General features: G+C 38.0%; 1 protein-coding gene across 1 annotated transcript in view; it reads right to left on the reverse strand.

Annotated features, from left to right (window-relative positions):
- Window positions 1–23,718, reverse strand: part of ppil2 (peptidylprolyl isomerase (cyclophilin)-like 2) — a 162,562-nt gene that overhangs the window by 92,389 nt on the left and 46,455 nt on the right. Inside the window, exons 7-10 of the mRNA XM_055655154.1 lie at window positions 17,291–17,382; window positions 14,907–14,996; window positions 4,632–4,707; window positions 3,484–3,644 (exon numbers count right to left, since the gene is read on the reverse strand). Coding sequence (XP_055511129.1) covers window positions 3,484–3,644; window positions 4,632–4,707; window positions 14,907–14,996; window positions 17,291–17,382 — 419 coding nt within the window. The remainder of the gene's footprint in view (window positions 1–3,483; window positions 3,645–4,631; window positions 4,708–14,906; window positions 14,997–17,290; window positions 17,383–23,718) is intronic.

Genomic DNA, 23,718 nt, shown 5'->3' on the forward strand with positions numbered 1-23,718 from the left:
CCTGCAATTTGACTATAAAGTCCATTGAGCTCCCTCTCATCTATCAACATCTGAACCAAAATCAGCCTAACCCTCTATTCCCTTCTGTGTCCCATGTTGGTCCAGTCCCCTTGAATAAATTTGTAATGCTTGTGTAAATCATTTGGTGTAACATTCTCACCATTCTAAGTAAATACGTTTCTTCAGAATTCTCTTAGTTTTCATGGTGACTCTGACCCTGTAGGGCTCTGGTTATGCTCTTTCCCACCAGTGGAAACATCCACTCTGTGCCAACTCGACCAGAACTTTTAAGAAGTTCTATCAGCTCGTCATTCAGCCTTCATTCTTTGAGAAAACGGACTAGTCTATTCCGACTTCCTGATATAAATACTATTACATTTCAGGTGACATCCTTGTAACCCTACCATCACCAATATGTCTTTATCCTTCCTGATAACCTGAAGAGTAAAGTAAATGGAGTAGGCTAAGTGCGGCCTAACCAAGGGTCCGCAGAAACGCTACATAACTTCCATACTTTTCAAATTTAGAAATACAGTGTAGTGTTCAATCTACTCTATGACCTTACTAAGCTCTAATAAACCTTTTAATGATTGTCATATTTTGAGATATCTTTCTTTCCCCTTCCACATTTAGACATGCATCGGAGAATGAGAAAGCAATTCCATATTTTTTTAACTAAATGTACTGCTTCACATTCATCAGTGATGATTCCCTTTGCCAACTATTTGCCCACTCTGCAAGTTCATTCATGTGCAATTTCTTAGAGACCTCATCAGTGTTAACTTTACAAGCTCATACCCACCAATCCCACAAAAATGTAGTTTCATTCATCAATTTAGAAATGTATTTTGGTTCCAAAGACTACACCATTAATAGAAGGTCACTTATTAGCTTGACATTCACCTGGCTCCATCTCCCATGTTCCCTTTAAAATTAGGGGGTTTGCTGAAAATGTTGTTATACTACCGTGTACGGTCCAGCAAAAAGTGAATTCGTAGTGTTTTGGAGCATTAACTAGAATAACATCTAAAAGTCTTGAAAATCTGCCAGTGTGACACCAAAATCTTGAACGTGCCAGATTAACAGTTTTACTGAACAGTATTAGCTTATTCATAGTTAACCAAAATGCTGATTCAGAGAATGGAGGCACAGGCTTATCTCCAAAGATGCTGCCTGGTCCGTTGTTACTCCAGCTTTTGGTGTCTATTTTAGCTGATTCAGAGACTTTGGGTGGGAAGATCCTAGAATTGCCTCTTCTTCATAAAAATCTGTACTGTGGACAGTTGATAAATGCCATCTGAGCACTCATTCTTCACACTTTACATGCATACAGGATAGAGTGTGAAAATATTTTCAAAAGGCAGCAACTATTTAAGAACCAAATCAGAAATAATCTGAATGGTCTTGTAACCTCATTTTCCACTGTAATTGGAAGCGGGGACGATTTTTTTCACAAATATGTCTAGAGGAAGATAAAATGTAACATATCATGATGGACGTATAAATGCAACACTTTATACTGTATGTACTTAAAGGAGAAGAACATGAATCGTTGGAAGTTAGCAAATAAAAGATTTCCTTGCCCTAGGCTTTCTTTTGGTCAGCCTTAAAATGTACATGAGGCGATTTTGTTGTTTTAAATGGTTGCAAAATGTCGTAGAAAACACACTTTTTTAATGCATTGGGACAGTACTTGATTTGTGATGTATGACACACTGCAATAAATGACCTTATTATTTACTTAATTATAACGCTGAATAGTAATCCTCTATTCTCACACACTGCACATTAATTTTTCAATTGGCTCCAGGCTTTCAATGTATTACTTTTTCTGTTTATGTTTTTTTCTCAACTCTAATCGTGATTAAAGTCTGTAATTTCTCACTTGCATCTTGAAAACCCATCTTAGTTGTCCCAATGCATTAAAAAACTGTCCGTGAAAGGCATATGTCTAGTATTTAAGCAAAATGAGCTTGGGAGTAAGGAAAGAAATGCTCCATTATAAAAAGCAATTCCTCATATTAAAGGATGCCCTTCTTAGACAATGGTTTAATTTTATATTAATTGTGGTTAAATGACCAAATAAATTGGAAAGCAGAAATCTAGAATTAGAACAAAGTTTCTCTCCTATGTAGACTGCAGACCTCTGGTTTGGGCAGCTATACGGGAACTGACACTAGTGCAAACCATGCATTACAAAGATATTACTGGTGGCAGCATCTAATTATAGCACAATAAATTTACGAGTCTTTTTTTGGAAACTTGAATAAAATAACGTATCCAATCACTTGGCATACAGGAAGAGAGTCCAGATCAAATATAGTTTTACAGTGATGCAAACGCTTTTAGTCCGAAAATAGGACCACAAGGATGATATTCACCCCAACTGTAAAGCCATATATTATCTTAATCTTTAAAATTTCCATCATGAACACTTTGCCATGTATTTTTTATTTCCTGCACTATTCCCATTTCAGTCAACTCCCTTGAAATCCACAAATCTATGAGAATTACAACGGTTCAATAGGATTTGTGCGAAGATGTGTATCGTCGTCTCATTCCCTGTTCAAAGAAGAACTGGAAGGTCTAATCCTTCCTGGTTGGGAATGGAGATGCAAAAGGACTGGATTCCACAATAATGATGCAGCGATGGGAGCATAGGAATTGAAGTTATTGAAGTGTTAGAGAGCGTGCGAGGTGACTTGGAAGTTGGTCGGAGGGGACTGGACATGGTGGGGAGTGGGAGGACAAATACAATCAAGGTATTTGGAGAGGAATTTTGGTGAGGTAGGACCAAGCAGAAACAATGAGTCTACCAGAGCAGTCAGGCTTATCTATTTTGGGAAAGAGATAAATATGGGCAGTGCAGAGTTGGGGAACTATAAGGTTAGAGGCTGTGAGGGTAGGTCGCTGGATCAGTGACTTCTGGGAGACAATAGCCTGGTGTTTCACTGTGGGGTCATGGTCAAGAGGTAGGTATGAGGAGCTTCTTTTGCAGCATTATTTTCTTGGTGATTCTAAAATAAAAGTTGGGTTGGGGGGGGGGGTGGGGGGGGAGAATCTACTCAACAACCTGTCTTCACATAATCAAGGAAATGTTGCACGGCAGAATTCGGAAGCAGCAGTTTAATCACAGAAGAATGTTCAGCAATCAGTCACCTTAGATTTGCTGTCAGTGGATTTGATGCGAACTGTTCAAGTTCTCTGTCTAATGACTCTTAAGTATTCATAAATTTTGTATATTCAAAAGGGAACCAGCAGAAAATTTCGAAGTAAATGACATTCAGATACCAATTAGTTTACATTTAATTGCATGAAAATGGGGGTTAATTTATCATTTAAAATCTTCCTTCATTGGTAGCCCTTTGACAATCTTCCTAGATTCCATAAAGACTACAACTATTGTTTTTATTCCATATAGCAACATGTTTCCATTGTCAAGAGATTCTAGTCTGTTATTGCCTGGTAGAAATGGATACTTACCGCATTTATTTTATCCACTTTCTTTTTTGCTGGTTCTTTCATGATAGATGCCAGCATTTCATCACCTTTATAATCTCTGTACAGTTCAGTCAGCGTTTCCCTCAGCTCCATACTGGTGGATTTGAGATAGTAATTTGGGTCTAACTTTGCTTTCTCCTCATCTGGAAAATATACAGGGCATGTGTGAGAAACTCCACAATGATAACCTTTTCATTTACGCAGAAAACCTTCAGTGGAAATAAGATTGCATGAACTTCACCATGTTATAAATATTCTTTCATTGATTGAGATTTTTTTAAGCTCAGTAACCGAGTTATTCTGAATAAATGATTAGACTTCACAGGATATTGTGCGGCCCAGTCAAGCAGTGATGTAACATTCACCATCACGATACCCGTTCATTAGAGTCCTAGATAGACAAGGGCCCTTCGGCCCACCGATACTAAGCCAGCACCAAAGAAGCACTTACACTAATAGTTATTGCTAACTGATTCTTGACCTCTTTAATTTAATTTATTCTGCAAGTTCTCCTTCAGAACTTTGCCATATGTCTTTTCATTTTGCTCATAGTACATTTTCCTGGTCATCATTTCCTCACCCACATCCTCCATCCTTTCTTACTGGCATTATATATTACCTTTCTATGCACTCTCATGCCCTATTTAAGTAAAGAATGCTGTCAATTTAGATTATGATTTATTCCTCAGAATAAATTCCTTTAGCTTAACCATCTTTGCTAAGAGACTCATAACATAACTAAAATAATAATACACTTTTGTATTATTTTACAGTCACTATCAGCTGAAAGTATTTTATCATTAAATTAAAATCAATATCCAGTTGGGATCAAATCAAAATCTTTTTTGTGTTATTTATAAGCCATCTCATTTAGAGGAGGCCATCAGAACCCAATGAAGCTCAATAAATTAAAGGAGAGGACAATGTGTAATCAATCCACGTCTTTCACATGGAAGATAAACGGCAGAAGCACCGAGAAAATTATATGCCATTTTTGAATTGCCTCCTCCTGAATCTATTTAATATTCTCAGACTATCTCCCCTGCACTCAAGCAATGTAACCTATTTTCAATAAAGAATTCCACAAATAAATGATACTTCGATCAGTGAGAGTTTTTTTTTTTTTTTACCTGGATCAGTAACCCTTTGGCCACTTTTGACATGGAAAAAGTTTGAGACATTAAACTTGTCCACGTTGGATGGATCCTGCAGACAAATGTAAAAAAAACTTTACAAATGAGACAAAAACAAACGAGATAATTCAGAAAATATTTCTTTGCTTTAAGTGTAATAACAAGTAAGTATAAGGATTTTATTCCATGTGCTTTTCTCATTTTGCATCTTCTGCGTGGTAACAAAAAGCCTCAGGAAGATAACTTAGAGCAGTTTACATAAATGAAAGGCAAGTTGCCCTTCAGCTACCACAAATGTTGTGACCAAGCTACAAGGTGTAACTGCTTTTTTATTCTTCTCTGCATTGTGCTTCAAATACTTTGAATTCCATCCAGAGCCCTGGAAAGGAACAAATGAGAAACAACAATGTATTCACCCCCATCAACCTAAGCATTACATACACAGGGATTCTCCCCAGGGACAACTCGGCAACTGGAAAAATCACTTCTCGATAATGGAGGGGGACAGAATAAAAGAACTGTGGTAGGTAAGGGAAGGGGATTATGCAAAAGACAGTATAAAGTAAACAATGGAAATAGAAGCAAAGAACCAACATTTATTTTTGTAGTTTAGTCAGAATTTCAATTAATCAGTATTTTCTATCCTTTACCAACTACATAATTTTCTATCCTACTCAAGACTTTGGGAAAAAAAATATCTATTTGGGCACTGTTTCATAAGATTAACGAATTCAAAAAGAATAAATCTCAATATCCTTTTACTTTTTCTCTCCTATAACAGGCATGATCTTAAATCCCATCAATGAAAACTGGATTTACCAGGAAAAAATTACTCCATCCTGAATGTTTATCAGAAAACTGCTAGAAGGTTCATAAAGCAGAACATTCCTATTCCAAATCTACTAAGGTTTTTTTATATTAACATGTTATTACACAAAACCAAGGTGTTTAAGATGATCAAAATATGTTTGAAGATAAATTCATTTTCTCTGATAAGGAGGTCACAACAAAGGAGAATGATCCTATAATTAAGGACAGAGATAGTTGAGGTTGATGTCTAAACACTTCTTCCCATAATGGGTAGGTAAAATCTGGAATGTTAACAAGGTGTTGAGACTAGTTGGAGAGAATTTTTCAAAATTGAGATGTCTATTTTTTACTGGGAAAGATTGGTGAAAGTTATAAAGCAAAGGTGAGCACATAGTAATATCTGATATTGATCAGTAATTGCATAATTGAATATTGGAACAATCTCAATGGGACCAATAATCTACTTATGTTTGGATGCAATATTGAACTTAGTATTGCACTTATTAATGCATCTGGTATAAACACAAGGCCAATGGGTCCATGGTCGTTCAGTTTAAATGTTGACAATGCTTCATTTGTCAAAGATTTCCAACTAACAGGAGATAAGAACACCTGTCACATGCTCTTCATAAGCAAAAAACAAGAAAAGCAGCTGTCTTCGTTTTGAAGCTTGTTGCGGTTAGGCAAAAAATAAGGACATTACTATAAAAGTTGAAATGACAACAGTAACTTTTAGCAGATTTGCAATCAGGGCAGAGCCACTGCTAAAAAGCTGCCAGTATCAAAGAGATCCTGTGTTTCATGTGAAATCCAAATGCTGTACAGAAACTTTAATGTACAGTTTAGCTTCCAAATCTGAGGACACTCAGTCAACGGATCATAAAACAACACAGCACAGAAGAAAGTTATTTAACCCAATGTGTAAACTCAACTCCAAGTTGTTCATTAATCACACTCACATCCTTTAAACCTCGACCAGACAATATTTTTCTTTTTACAAATTTATCTCATAACCTTTAGAAAATTAATCAGCTTTCACCAGCCTTTCAAACACAAACGTAATCCAAGATAAAAACAACTCACTGCACAAGAAAACAATCTCTGATCCTTTCACCAATTACCTTCAATTTGTGGCCCTCAACACCAGAACAGTTTCCCATGCAGCCCATCACATCCACGCGGAATCTTTTGCCCACTAACACTAATCCCATATGCCTGCATTATGAATGTATGCTTATATGTCTTGCCCATTTAAGTATCTGCCTGAATGACTCTGAAATGTAATGATTGTATCTGATTTCACCACCTCCTGTGCACGAAGTTCCAAGTATCAGCCATTCCGAGTTTTTTTTAAATGACTTATCGGTACCCCTTTAAACTAGTTACTCTTTCCTTAAACTTATTCCCTCATAATTTTGATATGCTTACTATGGATAAAAGGTTTTAACAATCTACCTTATTTATGGCTTTCATAATCTTAGAAATTTCTATTGGGTCATCCCTCGACCTCCTTTACTCCAAGAAAAATAAGCACAGTCTATACAATTTCTTCCATGACTAGAGCCCTCCAATCATTATATGTGCAAATAGTATCCTTCCTTGTGTGGTGACCAGAAATGCATATAATACGGCCTAACAAGTGTTTAATAAAGTTGCAACAAAACACCCCAAATCTTCCATTCTTGCCTCAACCCTGGAAGGCAGATGCCTTCTTCAACACTCCATCAATCTGTGTTGCCACTTTCAGGGAACTATGACTTGGACCTCCAGATCTCTCTGTTCGACAACATTCCTTAGTGCCCCAACATTTACTGTATATGTTTTACCCCTATTTGATTTCCCTAATTGCATCACCTTATACTTAGCAGGATTAATTTCTATCTGCCTACAGTCGTCTCAACTTTTCATTTGATCTATATGCTGCTGTAGCCTTAGACAACCATCCTCACTGTGCACATCACAGAAGGATATGGTCCTAATGTGGACAAGGGGGAATAGTGTAAATAAACAGTATGCACATATTAGGCTGAATGCCCATGACTTTCTATATGACTCTGTAACAATCATCATCTGAACAGAACCCGAGAAGAAAATAATGTCAATGAAATTAATTTCACATCACGTAAAGGTAATTAATTCTTTGATGATTATGCATGTCATTAACATTCTATACATTCACATATGTAAGAATGGGGTTCACAGCTCTAGAATATAGGTTACCCACCCCCACCCCCCCTCCCCCCATGGTACAAAGCATGGTACAATCTGGCATCTGTTCACATTAAAGAGGGGAGGGGGATATGAACCTGCCACTGGTTGCACCTAGGAAAAAGTAATAAATGTTTACAGCACCTTGCCTGGAGACAGGTTAATATTTGAAAGAGGAATTGAGGGTTATGGGGAACAGGCACAGTAGAGAAGTTGAGGCCAGCATAGATCAGGTGTGACAATATTGAATGGTGGGCTTAGATTGAGGGGCCTGGTGGCCTCGTCCTGCTCTTTTGTTCGTACATTCGTGCAAAGTGAGTTTAGGGAGTTAGACAGATGGTTAAAAAGCAGGATTTCTTAAATAGTAATCTCAGGATTAATGAAGTTAAGTTGATTTTAATGTAAAATGCACAAGTGTGGTGAGGTACAGATACAATACAAATCTTGCTTGTAGCAGCATCATATTACATAAACTCTGTCTACACACAGAAACATAAATTATACATAATTCACACGTAAATGCTGCAAGACATTGAAAATCAAAGATTGTGTAAAAACTAAGACGTTAGTGCAAACCACAATTAGAAAACAAGCCAATGGTAGACAAGACATGGGCTGTTGTGTACCCTTGCCGAGAAAGGATTAGGGTTGTGCAGATCGGTTCAAGAATCTAGACCAATGTTCGAGATCCAGAACCTTCTTCCGACTGATCAACTACAGAGAAGACAGCTGGTAAAGAGAGGTGAAGGCAAGGGGTGTGGCAAGAACTCATAAGTCATAGCATACTCTGGTGAGGTTGGGTGATTGGCAGATGGATGGATATAGAACAATGGCTAGAGGTGGAGTGGAGGCAACAGAGTGCAGGTGTGTAATCTGATAATTAAGACTGTTCTTTCAATTTTGAATTAGACTATACACATGTGACTGAATTAAAAGATTAGAATACCATATAAATTTGGGTAACATTTCTTAATGTTTTTGAAATAATTAGCTATAGCAGCTTGATAGAAGATACTAACTAAACTTTCCATTTGGTTTACTGTTTAATTCAACTGTACTGCGTATGTGAAAATATAAAAAACTCCAGTGATATTTTCTAGCAATTAGTCCAAAACACTCACAACCACATATTATCTAAGCATGACGTACTGTGTACGTACATTTCTGCTGCTATGACAACGAGAAAACGACAAAAAGGCAATTCTGAGCATCTAAAATTGAAAACAAAATGTCTTAGCAATTCAGTCAATAACATTAATGATATTTTCAGAATCTGCAGATGTCTGAAAAACAATAACATGGCAGATGACGAATACAATAACATCACTTGAAATACCACATACTGACATACAGTAGTTACTGATGTCATAGGGTTGCAGCTAATTAAATGTTACACATTTAATGCCACGCCCACTTGATCACCCCATCCTTCATCTGCATTCCATTCCCTGTGTAACAACAGATATCACCATTTTGTGAATCTGTATATGTGAGGCTCCACAATGTATTTTTATTAAACTATTCATTGCAACAGTAAATGGTCATGTAGACAGCCGAGAGCTACCCTTCCCAGTTGTTGCTTTGGTTACCTTCACTGAAGTTGTTTCCATCATGCTAAACATTCTCTTTACATTTATCAGAAAGTCACAAATAAGGGTTTCGTTGGGAAGTGATAATTTTACAAGAACAGTAATGCTGCACACTAAACACTAAACAAATAAAAACAAGTTGTCCACTTATTCGCATGGTTGGAAGAAATCCTATTTATGCCACACCAGGATACAAGGAAGCAAGCTTATCGTGGAAGAGGAAATGTAAGTGATTTTGTAAGGTGTTGCATTGTTGACAGCGAGTGTTGCAGATGACTCCCATATTTTTGAACATGAGCAATTTTACAAAAAATATACTATATTAAATCTGTATACAGAAATTATAAATAAACATTATATTTGAAAAATAAAGGATTAAAATGAGAAACCAACAATAAGTAGCCCTAAAGATAGGCTGATGTTTGGACAAAGACTAGAGATGAAAAGACGGAAGGCGTGAGACAAAAGGATTAAAGAGTTACAAATTGTGACACTGGAGAAAGGAATGTAGGTGGAAGGGGAGGAGGAGGGAGAAATATGTGCTAGTCCATGTGGAGAACAGGGGAGAGAGGTTTATATGGGGGAAGAGAGCGAGGGGGAGGGTTATGTAGTTATCTAAAATTGGAGGTATTCTATATCTACCATCGGGCTGTAAGCTACCCAAGCGGAATATGAGGTGTTGTTCATCTAGTTTGCATGTGGCCTTACTCTGGCAATGGAGGAGGCCCAAGATGGAAAGGTAAGTATGGGAATGGGGGGGGGAGGAATTAAAATGGATAGCAACCGGGGAGATCCTGCAGGTCTTGGCAGACCGATCACATGTTCAGCAAAATGGTCGATGAGTCTACACTTGGTTTCGCCGATGTACTGGATGCAGTAGATGAGGGTAGGTGTGGTGGAGACCAACTTGAGAATAGGAGATCGCGCCTTTGTAAGAGGCAGGGTGGGAGGAAGTGTAGTCCAGATAACTGTGGGAATTGGTAGCTTTGTAGTAGACATCAGTCGATAGTCTGGTCCCTGTTGGCCACACCTTAAACTTGGAGAAAGTGAGTGGAGGGTGAGGGCAAGTTCCACCAGATGGAGAAGAGTGTTAGTGGAGGTAAATGGATTAGGCTTCTGTTCTAGGAAGAACTGGAGATCATCCTGGTGGAAGATGGAAGTTGGATGATCAGCCATGATCATATTGAATGGCGGTGCAGGCTCGGAGGGCCGAATGGCCTACTCCTGCACCTAATTTCTATGTTTCTATGTTTCTATGTAAAAGGACTGGACATCCATGGTTAAGGTAAGATCCTGGGGCTAGAAAACAGAAAGTTATTGCAGAGTTGAAATCCGAGTGAGGTAACTCAGCTGTAAGTCAGAAGGGACTGAACAAAGGGGGGGGGGGGAGAGATAGGGTGGAATCAAAGTATTTGGAGATGAGTTTGGTAGGTCCACAGCAGGCAGGAACAATGGGTCTGTCAGGGCAGTCCTGTTTGTGGATTTTGGGAAGGACATAGAAGCAGACAGTGTGAGGCAGGGAAAGAGAGAAGTGGGCAGTGTGGGGATGGTATTAGCCTTATGAGAGAGACCCTCAAATATACATACATGAAAAGACATTGTTGCAAAAGCAATGAATGCTCTGTGGATAGTAATAAAGAAAAATACTTGCATTTATATAGTTTTACATGTCTTTAAAAACATGCCAAAGGATTTTACATGTACTTTCCTCATTTTTAGGTCAATAAATAAATTATCTGGGCCACTTTGTTGGATTATGCCAACAGTGGATTTCCAGTGGAGACAAGAGAATGGGAAACTTGCAAAACTTGCACTGATTTAAAATACATGTCCTGGACCAAACAAAATTCTGGCTGAATAGCTATTTCCTGTCATCTTTGCTTTGTTAACAACTGACAATCAGTTGAAGGAACAGGAATATAATCCTGACAATAAGGTTGCTCTAACCTCGTGCAAGGAGACATCGGATCTCGGAACCTAATGGTATTTTTGGAAAATTACAGTAATTCCAATGTGATTAAAACAAAAGACCCTTTAACGTTTAACATTTTCATTTGAAGGACATTGCCTGTAATTTTAACTGGCCACCTGTTTTCAAGAAGATCATATCTACAATTCCAACATGAAAACAACAATCCTAAAGCTGCTCAACAACACTAGCCTTGAGATAAACTGAAATTTCTGGAATGGGCTTATTTATTTAGGAGCTAGAAGGTCACCACACTCCTCAGAAATCTATCCAACTTTTGTTTTAATGACCCAGTTAAGGAAATAACAAATATCACATCCATCTTTACTTTCATCAATTGCTTTTCAATGTATTTGTGCAGACTTTTGTGCTCCAGTAAATTGGTATCTATTAAGACAAGGGTTAAAACATTCAGATAGAATAAAAATCCAACTGGATGCAAATGCACCAAATCAGCTTTATTAAACGATTGATAACTCCAATACCTTAACTGCATGGAGGATATGTTGCCTTAGAAAAAATATAATACCACACCTAAACCTTATTCTGGTTTACAAGATCATAGATGCAGCATAAATTATTTTGTTTTAAACACTACATACAGTAGCATTTCACTTACAAGACTAAACGGGCATTTGAAGGCAATTCCGTTATCAATCAACTCCTCTAAAGCTTATTTACTTGTCCCAGAAGCTTGCAATTCAACAACCATGTTTATATATCAACTTTAATGCGGCATCTGAGATTGAACAGAAGCACATAATTCCTATACAGTATAACTACATTCCGCATTTGATCTGCCAAAATATCCTATTCGGGTTTGAAATTGCCTCTGCTCCTTCAAAAATGATTTCTGATTAAATGGATGCTGCACAATTGACTGTTTGCTGTGAACTCAATGTCCAATCATTGGTGACAGTTGGCAAGAGAAACTTTGTTTACTAAATCATTAAGCAATAGGTATTATGTTGCAGAAGGAATTGAAAGGTCCAACCCAGTTCAGTCCAATCTGAAGTCCAATCTGAAGAAGGGTTTCGGCCCGAAACGTTGCCTATTTCCTTCGCTCCATAGATGCTGCTGCACCCGCTGAGTTTCTCCAGCTTTTTTGTGTACCTTCAGTCCAATCCAGACTCTGGATCCTATACTTTTACCCACTTTTAACATAGATGATTATTAAACTAATGCCACAGCATGATACAGCTTTGAGGTACGTTGCCAGAGAACTGAAAGATTCAACTTTAAAATTTAAAGGTCTCAAGGCTTTAATCAGCTACCATGATGTACCCTTGTGTAAGTGGTAAGTGTAAGAGGGAGATGTAATGGACACATATGAAAGTGCAGATGACAGGGAAATGAATGACAAAATGGAACTGATGAGATTGCTCTGAGATCCAGCATATAGTAGATGAGCTGAATACTCTCCTAACCCTGAAAGGAAATAAGAAATATATGCACTATCAAATACATCTATGGCATTTCAAATTTGTAGAGACAAGCCAGCATCCTAAATGTACCTAATAACTAAGGCAATATAATAAAATTTACACTGGCCAGCAGCCCAGTTAAGAAGGTCTCAGACAACAGAAGGCTCATTCCATCTCTCCAATTTTCCATGAGAATCTTATGGTGCGATACTTATTTATTAGAGAACCACATTCCAGACCAATTATTTTTAACAGAGATCGAGCTGTGATAAATCTATTATATACTTTCAATCTCTTTTTATTCTTAAAAGGTCAACTATTTCCAATGTCATCTGCCATTGGCTGGATGTCAGATCTGCTTTTGCCGATCTAGATCTGCCTTTGATATTCAATGATGTGCTTTCATGTTTTCGCAGTCAATTATTATTTTTACCGAATAAAACTATGTACATACTGTATAAAGCTCTGCATTGCCAAGAAACACAACCACACAAATTTAAAATAAAATGGGACCACATTTAGAAAAAAGGCTTGAAAAATAATTGAAAACAGAACAAAAAACAAAAATGTTCATAGATAAAATGGAAGTTCAATAATTGCAACCTACACAAAACAAAAACATTTTCTGAGTATGCTTGTGTACTTTCTTATTCTAGGGCTAATGAAGAAATTGGCAATTGAAATTGTTATCTTTAATACTGAATTATAGTGATATTTGTTTATTTGATAACAGTTGAAGGAAATAAAGGGAATGAATTAAAAATCCTGTCTTTTTGCAAAATGTCTTCAGTTCAATACATCAGGTAAAGTTCACCAGTGATAATTCTCCTGGCTTCCGACAAGAGAGTACAGCTGACTTGGTTACTGGCTACCAGGGTCAATTCTCCAGTTTATGTGTCTCATTAGTATTCATATTCACAGATCCATATTTTACCTTGTTTCTTATTATTGCTGGTCTTTATAACTTCTTTGATCCATCTTATTTCTGGTCAATTTATCTGATAAACATTTTTCAAACAGCAATATTTCAGCTGGCAGATATCGCAAATTAGAAGTTTCAATTATAGAATTGACGAGATAGTCCCAACGCACTTTGTGACACTGAGGTACTTTCTTCAAAAGTAATTTACAGCTCAGTTTAAGCAATTATTTATGTTATTGTCCCAGAACCTATATTTAGATATCACCTTTGGTGTAGCCCATAGCCACAGAGAACTTTGTAGGGTCACAAACAAATTAATACTAGGCCACATAAAACATAAAGAAAGATGACAAGTGCATTGTCATAATGATGGGACAGCACATATATCACAGGTCGTACAGCTGGCAGAGATTACAAAGCTAAGGGGTAGAGAATCAAAGTTTTACAATAAAAGTAATGCTTAATAAGGAGCCAACTTAGGACAATATACACAAGAGTGATTGGTGAACAGGATTTGTTGCGAATTAAGACAGTGGCAACAGATTTTTGAATGACTTTTAGCTGATCGAGTTGAGGCACAGAATATGGTAAGAGTATGTTCGAATAGTGAAATCTTGAGGTAACAAAGCATGGATCAGGGTTTCAAGTTTTAATTTTATATTCAACATGGAACCATGGCACAACACGAGCATTGCAAGTATGACGTTGCATTAAAATAGGTCCCTTTATTCATCAAGTATAGCTGAACAGACATCGACTTTGCCTACACTAGACTCAATGGCTCTAATAAACATCACCTCAGCAATTACAAGTCCCTCACTACATATATCGTAACAATTCTATAAATTATTTGAAGAATAAATGTTTTACGTAGTGTCCAGGTAACCTTGCTGGCCCAGTCCGTGCTCAGCGAAAGTAAATTAAGTCGTTATTTGTCTTCTTATTGCTTATGGTAATATGTTGTATGTCAATAATGCCAAATTTGCCTATGTGATCACAATGCATGAGACGTCTTCAATCTGAACCATTAAATATGTCCCATTCCAAGGATGCTGCCTGCCTGAGTGTTCCCAGCATTTATGTTTTGGTTCATTGTGTCGTGTGCATGGTATGTGGGAAGATCTTAAGATAATATAAATTCAAGTGTGTTTCTTTTGCTGGCTTTTATTGTCCCCTTGGAATGTAGCATGTTCCTTCCCGCTATCCTCTTATGGGATGTATTGGGCTGCAATGATGATTCTTGGGAACACCAGACTTATATAAACACTGCATAATGTAGAATTAAGAGCTGCCTAAATACTGACATTCCAAAATTAGCTTTACAAAGCAAAAGAGAAGAAAGTTCCATACTTGCAATGTGAGGATTTCTTGCCGAGTAAAAGGCTCATCACTTAGCAGATCTTTAAAACTCTTGGTCTTAATATTCAACTGCTCCACTGCCTAAATAGGAGGAAAATAATTACTTTCCAATTAGTTATGATTGTTTCCAGTCATGTCGAAAGCATAAGAAAGAGATGCAGGACTAGGCTATACAAGCAATCTACATTTAGAAATGTTACTTATTTCTTCCTCATATTTGTGATTAACTATTAAATATGGGGAAAGTGGACGTGGAGGATCATAGAATTGCAACCGTTATAATACAGAAGAACATTTGGCCAATTACATTTATAACAGTTTGAAAAGGTTGAGGTGCAACTCTGCAAACACCACTTGTTTTAATCTTGATTGAAAAAGAAACATTTGCGTCTAGTCTCTGTTTTCTGTTATTCAGCCAATCTTAAATTTCTGGAAGACATTTGATAACCTGCCTCAAAGGTTATTGTGGAAAAGGTTACTACTGTTAGTGTTGCCACATGGTAGAATAAAGCATAATTGTCGAAATATCAAAAACCTATTAAAAAAAAAGGAACTGCAATTATCCTTCATGATTTTATTGGTATTGGTTTATTGTTACGTGTACCAGGATACAGTTGTTTTGCAGACTGTCCAGGCAGTTCACGCCATACATGATTACAACAGGTAATGTAAAAGAGAAAATAAAGAGAGTTCAGAATATCGTGTTTCAGCTGCAGAGAAAGTGCAGATTTTTTAAAATGCAAGGGGCAAAGCAGATCAGAAAATAGAGAATACATCCTTAGCATAAGAGAGCTCCATTCAAGAATATGATAACAGCAAGAATGGGGTGTTCTGAAATTTGGTGATGTTTTCAAGCCTTTGTATCTTCTGCCTGATGGGAGAGGGGATGAGGGATTGACTTGGTAGGGGTGGTCCTTGATTATGTTTACTGCATTTCCAAGGAAGCATGAAGTGAATATGGAATTGATGGGTTTGTTGGTTTTCATGATAGATTGGGCTGCATCCACAAATCTCTGCACTTTGCAATCTTGGGCAGAACAGTAACAGTATGACACTGTGATGGAACCCAATAGGATGTTTTCTCTGATGCATATGTAGATATTTAGTGTCACTGGGGACATGCTGAACTTCCTTAGTCATCTGAGGAAGTAGGGCATTGGCCATATCATCAATGCGGTTGGACCAGGTTAAATTGTTGACAATATTTACAACAAGGAACTTTTAGTCTTCATACCAATGAGCTAATTAAATGGGCAAAGGTACTACAGAATAGCAGTTCGTGGATTGCAACAGTGATTGTTTCTCTGAGCAAAACATTGTGTAACCTTTCTGGGAACAGACTATATTAGATTGTTCATGTGTTTTGATTAGGATTAATAAGGATCCATCCCAGAGAGTAATGACCAAAATGTGGCAGAATTGCAGGTACAGTTTGAGGACCAACACTTTGGAATCAAAATGGTGATTCAGGTAATTAAACTGCCTGGCCTGTTCCAACAGTCATTTATCAGTTCCTTTGGCACCACTCCAGTATCTTGTGGGGACTGACTTATTTGTTCAGCTGGATTTATTTGTTCTTCTTCTTTATCAAATGTTCTCTTTTCTATAATCTGAATAACCTCCACTCCTACTGATACATTGGCAGTATTGGCTTCATTGATAAGGAACAAGATTGTGTATTTATTTGGTATTCAAGCTATGCCATCTCCCATTTATTTGATGTACTTATCCACAACATTTTACACACATTACTGGGAGGACTTTGTGCCAGCGTTATCTGTACATTTCACCATTTAGAAAGTATACAGTTGTGTTCAGATAAGAGCAATGAGGATACCATTACTTCAATAATTTACACAGCATATAATTCAAATCAAGGGCAATTATCAATTGCTTTCTTGTGCTAACTCATCCAAATACTAAAGATTTTGCATTCCATAATATTGCAGATCATTAAATGAAACCAAATAATGCTGGAAATATTCAGGAGGATAGGCAGCATCTGTGGAGAGCAAAACAAATATAATACTAGAGTATGACCTTGCATCAAGGTTGGATATTGCTGGACTATTGCTGGAAGGGCCGAATGGCCTACACCTGCACCTAATTTATATGTTTCTATGACTAGACGCTCTGCAATCTGAAACATAATGCTGAAACATAATGCACCCTTAAAATTCTTTGATGAGGCTACTTACCATGAATTTTACTTATTTATCTCCAACCTTTCACAGTTATGTTGAAAGGTCAACAATCTGAAATATCATTTTTGTTTCCTCTCCTGGATATGTTCTGTTTTATTTAAAGTAAAAGAAACCCAAAGGCTAATAGAAAACATTTATTTGGATTTCACAATCAAAATAGGTGTTACCCACCTCATGTGAATAGACATTTCCTGAAGTCTTGATTGCCAATATATGCGAGTTGTTTGTGAAGACAGAGTACATCACTGGGCAATGGAATTTTCCTAAAATAAGCAAAATGATCATTAGAAGTGGTCCTTCAAATGCCACGAAAGTTTGAAACCTTTCTTTTACCCAAACCCAATGTCAATTATTTGGCATGTCTCCAATGACTCTTGTCAATTTCTATAGATACACCATAGAAAGCATCCTATCCTGATGCCTTCCTGCATCACAGTTTGATATGGCAATTGTTCTGCCCAAGACTGCAAGAAAATGCAGAGCTGTGAAAGCAGCTTGGTCCATCACACAAACAAGCCTTCTACCCACATCATCAACTTCATCAAGAAAGCAGCAAACATAGTCAAGGACCACTTATACCCCAGTTATTCTCGCTTTTACCCTCTCCTGTCAGGAAGAAAATACAAACGCGTGCAAGCACAAACCACAATATTCAAGAACAACATCTTCCCACCAGTGTCAGACTCTTGAATTGACATATCATATGCTGGGGATGAATTCTCAATCTTCCAATCTACTTTGATGTACTCCTTGCATGTTTAATAAATCTGGACTTTCTCTGTAGCCGCAACACTATCTCCTCCACTTGTTTATTTCCTCTTTTGCACTACTTGTATGTTATGCTTTGCCTGGATAGCATGCAAAATTAAATTTTAATTGAATCTCTGTACAAATGACCATAAACTAATGCCAATACTGAACATTAATCATCCCCAGTCAAGAATTTGAATGCAATTAGGACAGTACAAATTAAATAATTTAAATGAATAGTTATTTGAAACTATTTAAATTATGGATTACTTGAAATCTTTTAAATTAATAGTTATCAGGCACATTTCAACCTACCACACCTCTCTATAGTAAACAGACAAGATATAAAAGCTGAAACATCATCTGATTGTTACCCTGCTAAACCTGGGAATTATTTTAACTTTTTTCAAGATCACTTCTTCCCATGTATATATCTGCTAAATGAAGGGGTATAGGTCCTGCTGTGCAGCTTTTTTATTGGTAACTTAGCCACACTCTATATCCTCACATGTCTCAGTCCCCACCTCTCAAACAACAGCCGAGGGACTCCAAAGATTTTGGTGCAGTGGAGTCTAAAGTACAGACTGTCTGAGCAGAGGAAACCTGCTTTCTTCACAGTGCCATTTTGACAGCCTGTGAGGATCTGTACCCCACTGACTGGTTGTCAGAGCTGGTCAGCTTGATATTCACACATATTTAGCAACTTTTGAGGCATGTTATTTAAAACAATTGAAAAATGAAGTTTTATGGTCAGAGATTAAAAAAAACATCTTCACACATAAATCTGATTCCACATACTTAACATGGGCAGCACAGAGGTGTGAGAATTCAGTTTGCAGCAATTCAATGGCTGAGATAAATGCCTGGTTTAACTACACATTGCCCTTAGGTGGCCTATGTTTTTATTTAAATATATTGTAGGTCGGCTAAATTTCCTACTTACAAATTGATCAGGTTACAAACAGTTCACAGGGACAGAACCCTGTTATAACTTGGGGAGGACCTGTAGTTATCATTTTTCACAGCAGACATTTTGTATATTTGGAGTCTAGGCCAGGTCGTGCAAGGCAATAAAGTTATTAATCGGCATTGTTTTAAACCAGATTAAGAATTAAACAAGAGCTAGAAACCATCTAGGGGAGGAACATAGCAGGCCAAGAGGCATCCATGGGGGTAAAGGAATTGTTGATGTTTAAGATTCAAGAGAGATTACTGTTATATGTCCCAGATAGGACAATGAAATTCTTTTAGGCATTTGTATTGTAGGCATAAATAAATACAGAACAGATCAGTGAGTCCATATAACATTTGCACACACACACCACACACACACACACACACACGTAACCAGATAAAGTGCAATAGGCTATTAAAGTTTAGATTTTTGTTTGAGTTGAGTTTAATAGTCTGATGGATGTGGGGAAGCAGCTGTTCCTGAACCTGGATGTTGCAGATTTCAGGCTCCTGTACCTTCTACCTGAAGGCAGCGGAGAGATGAGTGTGTGGCCAGGATGGTGTGGGCCCTTGATGATGCTGCGGGCCTTTTTCAGGCAGCGCCTGCGATAGATCCCCTCGATGGTATCGCGGTCAGAGCCGATGACGGACTGGGCAGCGTATACAACATTTTGCAATCTTTTCCGCTCCTGGGCGCTCAAGTTGCCGAACCACGCCACGATGCAACCGGTCAGCATGCTCTCTACTGTACACCTCTAGAAGTTTGAGAGAGTCCTCCTTGACATACCGACTCTCCGTAATCTTCTCTAGGTCAAAATCCTGCATCATGTTTCAACCTGAATTGTTGGCTTTTTTCCCCTCCATGTGCTCCAGATGCTGTTTCACCTGCTGGGTTCCTCCAGCAGATTTTTACTCCTTATTCCAATATCTGCTGCAGTTTCTTACATCTTCAAGCATTAAACAGAGGGCTTTGTCTATCTTACAACCAGGAGCAAAAAGCACTGATCTTTCTTAATTATTAAGCAATCTAAAATATGTTAAGCAGTTAATATAAATGTTAATTTAAACTCGAGCCAATTAGAAATTCAGCATCAAAGTTGCATTATGAGGTGAAAATCATGAGATGTGTTGTGCGAAACTGCATCATAATTAAAATCAATATTTGACTCAATATTCTACAACAGTGATTCTACATTGAAAATAAATGAATAGCTTTAAGATTCTTTGAGTGATGTGAGCTTTTTAAATATGTTACAGGTTTCAAACTCTCTTCTCGACCTATTAATTTGAGGAATCACACTTCAAGCAAACTGTACAAAGACCTAGGGAAAAAAAAATCATAACACCAGTGCAGCATGTTGTCAGAAAATGTTATTTTTCGCAAAATTATAATGAAAGATCCCATTTATTCAACAGAATAACATTGTGGATGATATGGAGTTCAAAGCATTCTGCTATTTATCCCAAAGTGTGTTACGGATTGGGAGGAGATAATCCATTTAATGTAGGTACCATTTGTAAAACAAAGACCTTAGTCAAGGCTGGATATTTTGATTCTTGTTTCAGTTTAAAGCAGGATGCAGAACGTCAACAAGAAACAAAATGGAGCTAGTGTAACAAGTGTCCAAGAATTAAATTGCATCAAAATATGGCAATAAAAAATTCCTTCAAATTGCATGTATCAACTATAATTTAAATTATTTAAAAAATTGAATTAAATGGAATATTTATCAATGATTCGAGACAGATGAAAATGTACCTTAACTTTTGTGTATTTAAACTAAAAGCAGTCTTTGTTCTTTGCAGATATAAATTGTCACTTTTAACTTGAATGGCACACATGGTGAGGTAGATAAGATTATTTGTATTTTACTCCCAAACTTTATCACAGGAAATGGATGTAACATTCTGTGAATGCTGTGGCACAGCTGGACCACTGACTGATTTCAGTAATAAAAAACAAATTGCATCCCCTTTTAAACTCAAAAAGCTATAACCTGATTAAAAAAGAGCCTGAGAAAATATCCTGAAAGGAAAGAAATATCTAACATTTCAGATTGACGACTTTCTGCTTGATTAATTAGATTAAATTAGACTAGTTTATGGTCACAAACAGCAGGGTGCAATAACATCCCATGTTCCCGCAGCTCAGAGTAAACAGTATACAGGCAGTAATGTTAAATATACCAATAAATAGAACGTACAAAACACCAAAACAGTAAAAGACTGCAGTTCAGAATTTGAAACCCCTGGAACCTGGAGTCAGTACTCCCCTCTGCAACTGGATCCTCAACTTCCTGACCAACAGACTACAATCAGTGAGGATAGGTGGCAAATCATCCTCTAATATAATCCTCATGAGCATAGAAGCATCGAAAAATAGGTGCAGGTGCAGGCCATTTGGCCCTCCTGAGCCAGCATCCTCCGAGCCAGCCATTCGGCCCTCCGATCAGTATCCCATATCCCTTGATTCCTTTAGCCCTGAGAGCTAAATCTAACTCTCTCTTGAAGACATCCAGTGAATTGGCCTCCGCTGTGTTCGGTGGCAGAGAATTGCACAGATTCACAACTGTCTGGGTGAAAACGTTTTTCCGTATCTCAGTTCTGAATGGCCTACCATTTATTCTTAAACTGTGACCCCTGGTTCTGGACTCCCCCAACATCGGGAATTTTTTTCCTACATCTAGCTAGCCTGTCCAATCCTTTAAGAATTGTATGTTTCTATAAGATTTCCTCCCATCCTTCTAAATTCCAGTGAATACAAGCCCAGTCGACCCCTTCTTTCACCATATATCAGTCCTGCCATCCTGGGAATTAACCTGGTGAACCTACGCTGCACTCCCACAATAGCAATAATGTCCTTCCTCAAATTAGGAGACCAAAATTGCACACAATACTCCAGGTGTGGTCTCACCAGGACTCTGTACAACTGCATTCGGACCTCTTTGCTCCTAAACTCAAATCCTCTCGCAATGAAGGCCAATTATATTTCTTCACTGCCTGCTGTACCTGCATGCTCACTTTCAGTGACTGATACAACCGCACCCATGTCTCGTTATACCTCCCCTTTTCCTAATCTGACACCATTCAGATAATAATCTAGCTTGCAGAGGGAACGGTCTCTGCAGAAGACGGAAAGGGGCGGAGCATCCTCATTTATCCACATTATACTGCATCTGCCATGCATCTGCCCACTCACCCAATCTATCCAAGTCATACTGCAGCCTCATAGCATCCTCCTCGCAGCTCACACTGCCACTCAGCTTTGTGTCATCCTCAAACTTGGAGATGCAACTTTTAATTCCCTCGTCTAAATCGTTAATATATATTGTAAATAACTGGGGTCCCAGAACCGAGCTTTGCGGCACCCCACTAGTCACTGCCTGGCATTATGAAAAGGACCCGTTAATTCCTACTCTTTGCTTCCTGTCTGCCAACCAGTTCCCTATCCGTGTCAATACCCTACCCCCAACACCATGTGCTCTAACTTTGCACACTAATTTGAAAGTCCAGATGCACCACTTCCACTGGCTCTCCCTTATCCATTCTACTTGTTACATCTTCAAAAAATTCCAGAAGATTAGTCAAGCATGATTTCCCCTTCATAAATCCATGTTGACTTTGACCGATCCTGTCACTGCTTCCCAAATGCGCTGCTATTACATCTTTAATAATGGACTCAAACATCTTCCCCAGTACCAATGTAAGGCTAACTGGTCTATAATTCCCTGTTTTCCCTCTCTCTCCTTTCTTAAAAAAGTACTTACATTAGCTACCCTCCAGTCCATAGGAACTGATCCAGAGTCTCTGTAACATCGGCAAATAATCACCATGCATCCACGATTTCAAGAGCCACCTCTTTGAGTACTCTGGATGCAGGCCATCAAGCCCAGGGGATTTATCTGCCTTCAATCCCAGCAGTTTACTTAGCACCATTTCCTGACTAATGTGGATTCTCTTCATTTCCTCCCTCCCACTAGATCTTCGGTCCACTAATATTTTTGGGAGATTATTTGTGTCTTCCTTAGTGAAGCCAGAACCAAAGTACTTGTTTAACTGTTCTGCCATTTCCATTTCCCATTATAAATTCACCTCTCTGATTGTAAGGGACCTACAGTTGTCCACTAATCTTTTCGTTTTTACATATCTAAAGAAGCTTTTAGTCCGTTTTTATATCCCCCCAAGCTTTCTTCAATGCTCTTTATCCTCCTCTGTTGAATTCTTTGTCCATTGTCCTCTATTGAATTCCAATTTTTTCCCAGTCCTCTGGTTTGCTGCTTTCTCTGGCCAATTTATATGCCTCTTCCTTGGATTTAACACTACCCTTGATTTCCCTCGTTAGCCATGGTTGAGCTGCCTTCCCATTTAATTTTTTTCGCCAGACAGGGATGAACAATTTTGGAGTTCATCCATGCGATCTTTAAATCTTTGCCATTGCATCTCCACCATCAACTCTTTAAGTATAATTTGCCAATCTTTCCTAGCCAATTCACGTCTCATACCTTCAAAGTCTCTGATTTAACTGTGTGATTCTCCATCCTAATGCAGAATTCCATCATGTTATGGTCACTGTTGCCCAAGGGGGTTTGCACAACAAGATCATTAACTAATCCTTCCTCATTACACAGTACCCAGTCTAGGATGGCCTGCCCTCTAGTCGGCTCCTCTTCATATTGGCTTAATAAACCATCCCGTATACATCCCAGGAAATTCTCCTCCTCAGCACTGTTACCAAATTGGTTGGCCCAATCTATATGTAGATTAAAGTTACCCATGATAACTGCTGTACCTTTGCTACACACATGCCTAATTTCCTGCTTGATGCTATTCCCAAACTCCCTGCTGCTGTTTGGTTGTCTGTACAGAACACCAACAAGCATTTTCTGCCCTTGGCT

The sequence above is a fragment of the Leucoraja erinacea genome, chromosome 25, assembly GCF_028641065.1.
Source record: "Leucoraja erinacea ecotype New England chromosome 25, Leri_hhj_1, whole genome shotgun sequence".
NCBI lineage: Eukaryota > Metazoa > Chordata > Chondrichthyes > Rajiformes > Rajidae > Leucoraja > Leucoraja erinaceus.